At 35.7% G+C, this 12,243-nt stretch overlaps 1 protein-coding gene across 1 annotated transcript in view; it reads right to left on the bottom strand.

Moving 5' to 3' along the window:
• Positions 1 to 11,504, bottom strand: part of Rnf128 (ring finger protein 128) — a 103,046-nt gene extending 91,542 nt beyond the window's left edge. The window contains exon 1 of the mRNA XM_027932779.2: positions 11,099 to 11,504. Coding sequence (XP_027788580.1) covers positions 11,099 to 11,504 — 406 coding nt within the window. The remainder of the gene's footprint in view (positions 1 to 11,098) is intronic.
• Positions 11,505 to 12,243: the final 739 nt, after the last annotated feature.

Below are 12,243 nucleotides of genomic sequence, written 5' to 3'. Positions count from 1 at the left end.
AAAAATTGATAAAACTAAAAGTTGGTTCTTTGAAAAAATAAATAAGATTGACAGACCCTTAGCCATGCTAACGAAGAGAAGAAGAGAGAAAACTCAAATCACTAACATACGGGATGAAAAAGGCAATATCACAACAGACACTACAGAAATAGAGAAGATAATTAGAAAGTATTTTGAAACCCTATATTCTAATAAAATAGAAGACAGTGAAGACATCGATAAATTTCTTAAGTCATATGAGCTGCCCAGATTGAGTCAGGAAGACACACACAATTTAAACAGACCAATAACAAAGGAAGAAATAGAAGAAGCCATCAAAAGACTACCAACCAAGAAAAGCCCTGGACCAGATGGGTATACAGCGGAGTTTTACAAAACCTTCAAAGAAGAATTAATACCAATACTTTTCAAGCTATTTCAAGAAATAGAAAAAGAAGGAGCTCTTCCAAATTCATTCTATGAGGCCAACATCACCCTGATCCCGAAACCAGACAAAGACACTTCAAAGAAAGAAAACTACAGACCAATATCTCTAATGAACATAGATGCAAAAATTCTCAATAAAATCCTGGCGAATCGAACACAAAAGCATATCAAAAAAATTGTGCACCATGATCAAGTAGGATTCATCCCTGGGATGCAAGTTTGGTTCAATATACGGAAATCAATAAATATTATTCACCACATCAATAGACTTAAAGATAAGAACCATATGATCGTCTCGATAGATGCAGAAAAAGCATTCGACAAAGTACAGCATCCTTTTATGTTCAAAACACTAGAAAAACTGGGGATAACAGGAACTTACCTCAACATTGTAAAAGCTATATATGCTAAGCCTCAGGCTAGCATCATTCTAAATGGAGAAAAACTGAAGGCATTCCCTCTAAAATCTGGAACAAGACAGGGATGCCCTCTCTCACCACTTCTATTTAATTTAGTCCTTGAAATACTAGCCAGAGCAATTAGACAGACAAAAGAAATTAAAGGCATAAAAATAGGAAAAGAAGAACTTAAAATATCACTATTTGCGGACGATATGATCCTATACTTAGAAGACCCAAAAGGGTCTACAAAGAAACTACTAGAACTAATAAATGAATTCAGCAAAGTGGCAGGATATAAAATCAACACGCATAAATCAAAGGCATTCCTGTATATCAGCAACAAAACTTCTGAAATGGAAATGAGGAAAACCACCCCATTCACAATATCCTCAAAAAAAATAAAATACTTGGGAATCAACCTAACAAAAGAGGTGAAAGATTTATACAATGAAAACTACAGAACCCTAAAGAGAGAGATAGAAGAAGATCTTAGAAGATGGAAAAATGTACCCTGTTCATGGATAGGCAGAACCAACATCATCAAAATGGCGATATTACCCAAAGTTCTCTACAGGTTCAACGCAATGCCAATCAAAATCCCAACGGCATTTCTGGTAGAAATAGATAAAGCTATCATGAAATTCATATGGAAAAACAAAAGACCCAGAATAGCAAAAGCAATTCTAAGCAGGAAGTGTGAATCGGGAGGTATAGCGATACCAGATTTCAAACTGTACTACAGAGCAATAGTAACAAAAACAGCATGGTACTGGTACCAAAACAGGCAGGTGGACCAATGTTACAGAATAGAGGACACAGAGACCAATCCACAAAATTACAACTTTCTTATATTTGATAAAGGCGCTAAAAACATGCAATGGAGAAAGGATAGCATCTTCAACAAATGGTGCTGGGAAAACTGGAAATCCATGTGCAACAAAATGAAGCTGAACCCCTTTCTCTCGCCATGCACAAAAGTTAATTCAAAATGGATCAAGGAGCTAGATATCAAATCAGAGACTCTGCACCTGATAGAAGAAAAAGTTGGCTCCGATCTACACATTGTGGGGTCGGGCTCCAAATTCCTTAATAGGACGCCCATAGCACAAAAGTTAATAACTAGAATCAACAAATGGGACTTACTCAAACTAAAAAGTTTTTTCTCAGCAAGAGAAACAATAAGAGAGGTAAATAGGGAACCTACATCCTGGGAACAAATTTTTACTCCTCACACTTCAGATAGAGCCCTAATATCCAGAATATACAAAGAACTCAAAAAATTAAACAACAAGATAACAAACAACCCTATCAACAAATGGGCCAAGGACCTGAACAGACACTTCTCAGAGGAGGACATACAATCTATCAATAAGTACATGAAAAAATGCTCACCATCTCTAGCAGTCAGAGAAATGCAAATCAAAACCACCCTAAGATACCATCTCACTCCAGTAAGATTGGCAGCCATTATGAAGTCAAACAACAATAAGTGCTGGCGAGGATGTGGGGAAAAGGGTACACTTGTACATTGCTGGTGGAACTGCGAACTGGTGCGGCCAATATGGAAAGCAGTATGGAGATTCCTAGGAAAGCTGGGAATGGAACCACCATTTGACCCAGCTATCGCCCTTCTTGGTCTATTCCCTGAGGACCTTAAAAGAGCATACTATAGGGATACTGCCACATCAATGATCATGGCAGCACAATTCACAATAGCTAGACTTTGGAATCAACCTAGATGCCCTTCAATAGATGAATGGATTAAAAAACGGTGGCATTTATACACAATGGAGTATTACGCAGCACTAAAAAATGACAAAATCATGGATTTTGCAGGGAAATGGATGGCATTAGAGCAGATTATGCTAAGTGAAGCTAGCCAATCCTTAAAAAACAAATGCCAAATGTCTTCTTTGATATAAAGAGAGCAACTAAGATCAGAACAGGGAAGAAGAGCATGAGGAAAAGATTAACATTAAACAGAGACGAGTGGGGGGAGAGAAAGGGAGAGAGAAGGGAAACTATGGAAATGGAAGGAGACCCTCATTGTTACACAAAATTACATATAAGAGTTTGTGAGGGGAAAGGGGAAAAAAAAAACAAGGGAGAGAATTAAACAACAGCAGGTGGGGTAGAGAGGGAAGATGAGAGGGAAGGGGAGGGGGGATAGTAGGGGATAGGAAAGGTAGCAGAATACAACAGTCATTAATATGGTATTATGTAAAAATGTGGATGTGTAACCGATGTGATTCTGCAACTTGTACTTGGGGTAAAAAATGGGAGTTCATAACCCACTTGAATCAAATGTATGGAAGATGATATATCATGAGCTTTGTAATGTTTTGAACAACCAATAGAAAAAAAGAAGAGGCAAAACTTTGTAGAGAAAATGATCATTTATCTTAAAAATTTTAAAGAATCAATGGCAAACTACTAAAATTAATAGGAATTCAACAAGGTGCTGAAATACAAGATTCATATTAATAGTTTTCTCATGTGTCAGCAATAATTGTGTTAATTGAAGCACTGTTTTTAAAATAGCAGCACTGAAAACAAATCAAATGTTCATTAACAGAGGTATGGTTAGGTAAATTGTGTGTGTGTGTGTGTGTGTGTGTGTGTGTGTGTGTGTGGTGTACCATGGAATATCATGCAATAGTTAAGAATAAATTAGAATGTGATATAAATTTACTGGTATTGAAAAAACTCCAATTCTTATAATGAGTGGCTCAAGGAGGTACAGAACAACTTCATTAATGTTAATATAAGACCCAAAAGATTGTTTTCTATAGGTTTACATGTAACAATGAATAGAAAATGTCTGAAAGGTTACAATAATGAATGAAAAACAATAGTTATCTCTTGGAAGGGAACTAGGATTATGGTTGGTAGTCAAGCAGGGACTTTAAATGTATCTTTAGTAATTCTGATCAGGAGAAAGTATTCATTTATTACTTGTATCACTAAAAGTAAAAACAATTTCAAAATGCAACTGTTTGATGGATTCACCTAATCAACTTTAACTTGTCTATCTTTTCATATATAAAAGGGAACTGCTTTCCAGTTTCTTAAACTTTTGTTTTTTGAGCAACTAGAGAAGACCATGTAGTATGTTCTGTAAGATGAATACAATGGCAAGTAAGACAGACATGGTCTCTATTCTTCTGGAACTTACAATCTAGTGGGAGTGACAGATAATAAGCAAACAACAAATTAATTATATTTTATAAGACATTTAAATAGAAATGAACACACCACAGTGAATCTCATCTTTATTTATATCCACGAGGTACTAATTAAAAAATATAAATAAACAGCAGAAAGATGAGTAGACTAGAGGGAAGGGAACAGGGGGAGGGAGAAGGGGAAGGTAAAGAGGATTGAATTAGAGCAAATTACATTCCATGCATATATGAATATGTGAAAATGAACCCTAATGAAATGTATAACCAAAAGAACTAATTAATAAAGAGAAATGAACAATATATATATATATATATTTTTTTTGTGTGTGTGTGGTACTTGAGGTTAAACCCAGGACCTCAGAATGCTAAGTGAGCTCTCTACCACTGAGCTACATCCCCAGCTCAGGTAGCACGTTTTGATGGGAAATAATGTGGGTATGGTTGAGGGAGACCTCTTAGAAAAAGAGACATCATTTAAACTGGAATTTGGAGTGGTGGTAGTTATAAGGAGAAAAACAAGCAAATCAAATCTCATGCAGTAAAAGCTTCATGTGTTGGAGAAATCATTAGGTCAGAGTGATTGAAGGATTGTGAGGGTCAGGGAGAGTGGATGGCTAGGGTGGAGAGGTAGGCAGAGGTAAGTCAGGCAAGTTCTTGGAGGCATGTTTTTATTGAAAAAAAACATGAAAAGTCACTGGGAGGCTTTGAGAAGATAAGTGATGTGATTAACTCATAGTTTTTAAAGATCACTCTGGCTGTGGTGCAGAGGATATATTGTGGTGCACAGAATAGCGAGTATTGAAAGAGGGAATCCAGTTTGGAGGCTATATGTAGTAATCAGTGTGAGAGATATAGTATCCTGAATTAGACTAGTGGTAGCAGACATTTTGAAGGCAGCATTTTAAGAAAAAAGGAAATATAAATAACTCAGACCGTGGAAATAGAGAGTGCGAAAGCTTTAATATATTTCCCTTGGTTAAGAAACAGAAAAAACTAGCTATAGTGGCACATACCTATAATCCCAGTGACTTAGGAGGCTGAGGCAGGAGGATCACAAGTTCCAGGCCAGCCTTAGCAAATACCCTGTCTCCAAAAAAAAAAAAAAAGAAAAAGAAAGAAAAAGGACTAGGGATGTAACTGTGTGGTAAAGTACCCCTGAGATCAATCCCCATCCCCAGTACAAAAAAAAAAAAAAAAAGACCAGAGTGGCTGAGACTTGGTAATGTGGGAGAGAAAGGCATGGGATGAGTTCTCATCATGTAGTGCCCTTTAGGCCAGGGCACTAAGCCTGGATTTTGTTCTAATTGGGGCTGAATTACATTTTTTACAGCATCTGTCTAGCTCTCTATAGAAGACAGACTCTATAGAAGGGTGAGAGTAGCAGGGAGAGCAGCTGGGAGGGTGTGTAGTGGTCCAGGTGAGAGATGAGGATGACCTAGGTTTGAATTAAAGCAGCAGAGATGGAAAAAGAAAATGGACTTAAGAAATGCTTGGAGATGGAATCAACAGGAATTTATGTTTATTGAGATGTGGGAGTTAAGATAAGGAAGGTATCAAGGATTACTTTCAGGCTGTAGGGCAGGGGAGAATTTACAGCTCATGCTCCAAGAGTGGTGGAGGGAACAATGGGAGGAGATCAGATCAGAGTGATCAGCAGGGATCAGGTGATTCTGAGCTGGATAAAGACATGGAAAGACATTTGAAATTACTCTTGAGTATTGTGGGAAGCCACAGGACGATTGTAAATAGTGTGAAATTTATCTTTTCTAAAAAGTCACTTTGGCTGCAGTGTGGGCATTGGGCTTGGAAGAGGACAATATTTGAAGGGAGATCAGCTAGAAAGCTATTGTGGAGGCCTAAAAGAACAACATGATGTCTTGATGCACTGAACTAGACAAATTTGAGGTTTGTTTGAAGTGAAACTGATTAGTTTTATTATGCATATATCTGAGTCCAAGTCTTATTGGAGTGTTTTTATTATCCTTTCACTTCATTTTTATAGTATCTCCTTATTTAGATTCTAGGAGAACATTTTTATAAAGCACGTGAGTTTGCCACTCTGATTAAACTGTTCCTTTCCATGTATTTAGCTGCTCTGGAATTGGTGAGTGTTGTGGATTTGGAAATGCTGCAAGCCTCATCCCATAATCCATTTTGTTAGTCACAGTCAAAATATAAAAAAAAATATGAACTATTCTATCCATCCCAAGTTATTGACTTTGCTGACGTAAACTACATTCAAATATAAGCATTTCATAAGGCAATTTACCTGTAAATAGCATATTTAACTTTCAAAAACTGTTCAGCAAGAAAGAACTTAAATGTTCTGAATTTTCTGCTTGGATAGCTTAGGAGTCCTGACTTTTCTTTCACATCTGGGATAGAATTTGATCAAATTCTTTGCAGCGTTTAGAAAGTGTTGGGGAAAAGGGGGGTCAAGGAATCCTATGAAAATGAAAGAGAAATCAGTGGAGAAGAGGAAGGGAATTGAGGGTGAAGGAGGAGGGATAGGAGAAGGGAGGAACAGTGGAATGAAATTGACCAAACTATCCTGTGTACATATATGAATATACCACAGTGAATTTCATAATTGTGTGTATCTCTAAAGCATTAATTAAAAGTACTATAAATAAATATAAGGAAGACCAGTAAAGTAGAGGAAGGGGAACAGTGAGAGGGAGGAGGGGAGGAAAAGAGGAAGTATGGGGACTGAAGTGGAGCAAGTCATATTCCATGTTTGTATAATTATGTCAAAATTAACCCCAATATTATGTATAAATATAATGCACCAATAAAAATATGAAATGTTAAAAATAAAAATATCCACAAGATGTCAATAACAATTTCAATTAAAAATAAATTGTTTTATTGACCAAAAAGAAGTTGCTTACTTATTTAAGGGCATGAGAAGCATATACTTTTATTTCCAACCACATCAAAATGCCAAATCAAAACACATACCAGATTGGGAAAATTTGAAATTTTACCGCTAAGTATTAGACTATAATACACTATTCTTCTTCAGGGCAGCTGTCTTCAGACTGCAGCTATTGCCTTCAGAAAAATAATAGCTACTAGTAAGAAAGCTGTAAATAGAGTGGGTACAGGAGGAAGGAATTTCTGTATGTACATCATGAAACCATGAGAAAAAGGGATATGCAGAAGCATCCTTTAGGCTTATTAGGGCCTTTAGAAGCAACCTAGAGTGGACAGGAAAGCACAGAAATGCACTAAGGTATAGGAGGAGAAACTGTATTTGCATACCAGTAAGGGAGAGGGCAAAGTGGATTGTCATTGAGAAGGAAACAAGTAGGCCCTGATATCCAGAATCTGGTCTGGCACTATCAGTTGGACCTTGGTGTTTACTTGTTCAATGTAAACCACGTCACAGAACATCAGCATTAGTGAAGGTCATTCTATGACCATTATGGATCAAGACAGAAACAAGCGACTCTGTAATCATGTCTGAACACAGACAAAATACAAACAGTTCAAAGTCACAAAAATGACCAAATATCTCCCTATCCTGGCAACTATGACTACTGCTTCTTTACTGTACCTGTAGCCTTAGGCAAGTCTTAACCATGTATAAAAATTATTTAGGAGCAATCACATAATTTCCCTACTTCCTGACAGCATCCAAAACCAGAACAAAGCCAGTTTACACAGGAACTTCCTCGTTTAGAAATGAAAGTCCCTAGTCCAGGAAAACCCCTCAATCTCAAACAAAGTAGGATAGTTGGTCAAGAGCCTGTTTCCTTAAACCCTCCCTCAAACCACCTAAACCTTACTGACATGCCTGGTGGTTTCCCAAGGGTGGCATTCTCCCTTGGCTAAAACAAGTAATAAATCCACCTTTTCTAATCACATACTTATTGCTAATGGTCTTTGGTTTGAGGACATTGAAATCAGCAAGAAGTAAAGACACACAAAAATGCGGAAGGGCTAGTAAGGCCTACCAGAGGATAATGGGAGTGAAGGCATGAAGACACAGGGGAAGCAAGGGAAAAGTGAAAGACTGTGTGTGCCTGAGAGGGGTACACTGTGGTTTTCTGACAATGTGCTTTTTTAGGGGTGGTAAAAGATGAGGTGATAGAAGGTGAAGTCATGAGCTTTAGGTGAATGAGTTTTTGTCCCCATTCTTTGTGTCAACAAAACAAAACACTGATGAAAAGACAGCAACAGAAAACACAATTTTGGCTTGTGTTATAGTGATTTGGTCTTTTTATGATCTAGAGGCTGATCATATAGTTTTCATATCCACACTTACTTCATTATATTTGTCACTTGCATCACAGAAAAGAGTTTCTAAATAAAGGAAATCCCTGGGAAGAAATAAATCCAATGATTCACTAGCTGATAGTACTAGGAACTGCAAAACTCTAAAGTTAAAACTTCAATTCTTTGGAGATGAGATCATTCGATGTAAAGAACAGTATTCATTAAATAAAACAAAGGTCCTAGAATAGTGCCTGATCTATAATAAATCAAATGAATGTTAACTATTATAGTCATTATCATTATGCTTTCTTTTCTTTAATTCAAATTAAATTTTAACTGATACATAAAAATGTAAACATTATACATATTAATGGGATACCAATGTGATGTTCTGGTACTTGTTTACATTGCACTGTTTAAATCAGGGTAAACATATCAATCTCCTCAAATATTTATCATTTATTTAGGTGAAAACATACACTTTTTAAATTTTAAAAATTTGTTCTTTGTAATTATATATGACAGTAGGATCTTTTTTGATACATTTTTACAAACATGGAATATATTGCACTCTGTTTAGGGACCCAGTCTTGTGGATATACACAATGCTGTGATCCACTGTGGTGTATTAATATATATATATATATATATATATATATATATATATATATATATATATATGAAAATTATGTCAGATTCATTCTACTGTCTTTCCTATTCCTATTCCTCTCCCTTCTCTTCAACCCCTTTTGAAATATATATAGTAGCTTATTGTTATCTCTAGTCACCCCATTGGGCAATAGCATACCAGAATTTCTTACTCTGACTTAACTTTAATTTAGTACCCATTGATCAACATTTCTCCATCCCTATCTCCCCTCTACCTGGCTCAACGTGCTTATTTATTTATTTATTTATTTATTTATTTATTTATTTGGTACTGGGGATTGAATCCAGGGATGCTTTACCACTGATCCATATCCCCAGTTCTTCTTATTTTATTTTATTTTATTTTGAGATAGGGTCTTTCTGAGTTGCTTAGGGCCTTGCAAAGTTGATGAGGCTGGCTTTGAACTTGAGATCCTCCTGTCTCAGCCTCCCCAGCCACTGGGATTATTAAAGGCATGCACCATCACACCTGGTCTACTGTGCTTATTTTAAAACAGGGGCAATGCTATAGTTTTTTAAAAATGATTTTGCTTACCTGCCTTTGATTATATTGGAGGTATACATCGAATGATAAGTCTAACTATCTTCTTCTTAAAATTGTGGTCAGGGTTATATATTCAAATGATGGTTCACATACCTTTTGGAGACATTTACCGTGAGTGATCTTTTGTAAATATTTAAAATTCAGCAATGGAGTGCCTACATTCCAATAGATGTTGACCCTTACTGCAGGTTGCAAGTCAAGGTTTGAAAACAGGACTACTAATTAGTTTGATACTGTTTATACTTTAAAAATAGCAGGAGAGCAACTATGTAGAATATGATTGTGCATGCAAAAAGAAACCTAAAGCACTTAGTATCTCTGCATAGGAAGGGAGTAGTTTCTTTAAGATAGATTTAATTTCCATTTGCCACCAGAAAGTTACATTGCTTTTTTCTACAAATATAAAAGCCACTTGTGAAATCAGGAACATTCAGGGAATGCTTGTGAAAAGTTTTTAGTTTGAAAATAAAAAAAAATGTGACTATCTGAGCTCTGGTGACATCCAGAATGTGTTATAAAAATTAGCAAGTAGAGTTTTTGTACATTTACAATAAGCTTGTACTGCTGAAAGACCATACCCGGCTTTTCAGAGAAACAATAAATTGTTTTTCAAACATTAGTACTAAAGTGTCATCTTATATGTATATAACTTGGAATATTCCAAGTACTCTCTTATTGTTAACACAAATTCAATTTTCTCCTTTTCACAATTCTGAAATGTGTTTAATTTGCATTAATGTTCTTGCAGGTCAAATTTGATGGTATTGACACCAATTATCAAAATATTATATTCATTTACATCATCCCTTATTTGAAATTATTGCCATTGTTTGAAATTATTCCCCCATATTCCCTTATGCTAAATCTGGAGTAAAAGATATACATGTCCATCCTTGAAAACTTGGGGCAGAAGTTTACTTCAGTGGTTTAAAAAAAACATTTATCCAGAAAATGACATTTTTTTCTACAAAATAAAATAGAATAAAAAATAGTAATTTTCAAAACCAAATTCCTTTACTGTTAATAAATTAGATGATTAGATTGTTTACTTAAGAAGTCATTTCTAAGGGAAATCTTTATTTTTCACGTGAGTTACATTGCTACCCTATTTCTGCCATACTTTTTAAAATGGATAACATTTCTTGCATAGTAGTTTTGTATATATAAGTCCCACTAATGTTTAAGTTTTACATGCATACAGAATAATCTAATTCTCATTTCTGTAACATTTTACACATTTACAGTATGCTATTCTTTATTCATAATAATCAGTTTTGCAGTTTAATATACTTGAATATATACAATCTTTTTTTGGGGAGAAAATGAATCAAACTGAAAAACACAGCTATTAATCAAAATATTATATTTCAATGTTTAGAGGTAAAGATAGGACTTATTAAAAAGTAATTATGCAATGCAGGCTGAAAAATTTGTAGAACTAAGAAAAATTGAAAGGAAATAGGAACTACTTCATGGACTGCTATTGTTCTTGGGACAAATTAATTAAAGATAATTCCAAGTAATGTCCTGGTAAGTATAAAGTAAGATTGTTTTATAACTTCATTGCCAGATCCTAGAGTAATTCTAGATGGAAATGTCACTGTAAGATATACAAAGAGATTAACTTTCTTTGGGAATCAATTCTTACTTACCAAAATTTCCCATCTGTATCCTCTGGTTGCCAGTCTCTGGAGCATTGTAAATCACAACAGCATCAGCATTTCTTCTACCCGCTGTTTGAATTTTTTCAGAATATGAACAATTACCTCTTTCTATCAGTGCAATCCAGGGCTTCTTAGTATTAGTAAATTCAGTGTTGAAGTCACAAGCTTGGTAGTTATTGTTCTTAGGGATGCCTACCACCCCCATAGCATTAGCCACTGGTGAGGCTAATCCATAAACACCACATTCACATGCCTCTGTTGTAGTGTAGTTGCTGGTTTCATTATAATAAGTCACAGTCACATAGGCATTCAGTGAAAAAGTTGCTGTATTTTTAAGTAAAAGAGTAAAAATTACCAGGAGCCAGGAAAAACTGGACTTATTCTCCTGGTTCATTGCTCATTCATTTGAGCACAAAACTTAAGATGTCTGCTGTTATTTCCAACTATCAGTCACCATTGTCCACTCATTTCCCTGCTAAACAGAAGTTTGAAATTTCAGTTGCAGGCAGGTAACTGATCTTGCCTCTAGCAACATAAGCTCTGAATACATCAGCTCTTTTTTTCACTTTAGTTATCTACGTTCACCTTTGCCTGTCCCTCCTCCAACACACATATACAACCCTTATCCAGACTACCTTCGTACTAAATAACACCATCAACTTTATTCTACATGTCAACTTATCAGAATTGGATGACTTCCTGCAGTGCGTTTTTTTTTTTTTTTTTCTTCTTACTGTTCCAGCTAATGCACTTTCATAAACACGGAGTGGATTGGAATGAGGAACTGGACTCTTGGGAATCACATGTGACAAGGCTGAAAGTCACCTCTCAGAATATCTACAGTACTAAACTGGTTTTCCAAGCTCTGCTGAAATATGTTATCAACCAGTTCAGCCAGAGTAAGTTAAGATCCATAATTTTAATTGCTCTGGCATTAGTAGAAAGGATTTTACTACTTTTTTATCCTCTAATTTCTTTGTGGATTTTTTTCTTAGCAGGCTCCCCAAGGAATATGATCTGCTACCTTGTTTGTTAGAAACCAAACATAATCCAGCGGTTAGAGATCTTTTCACATACAGTGCCTTGCCCATGGTAGGCACTCAAATATTTGTTGATTGATACCTATGAGTTGC

This window comes from Marmota flaviventris, chromosome X (genome assembly GCF_047511675.1).
Source record: "Marmota flaviventris isolate mMarFla1 chromosome X, mMarFla1.hap1, whole genome shotgun sequence".
Taxonomy (NCBI): domain Eukaryota; kingdom Metazoa; phylum Chordata; class Mammalia; order Rodentia; family Sciuridae; genus Marmota; species Marmota flaviventris.
The sequence above is the reverse complement of the archived record's forward strand: the minus strand, read 5'-3'. Positions and strand labels throughout refer to the sequence as shown.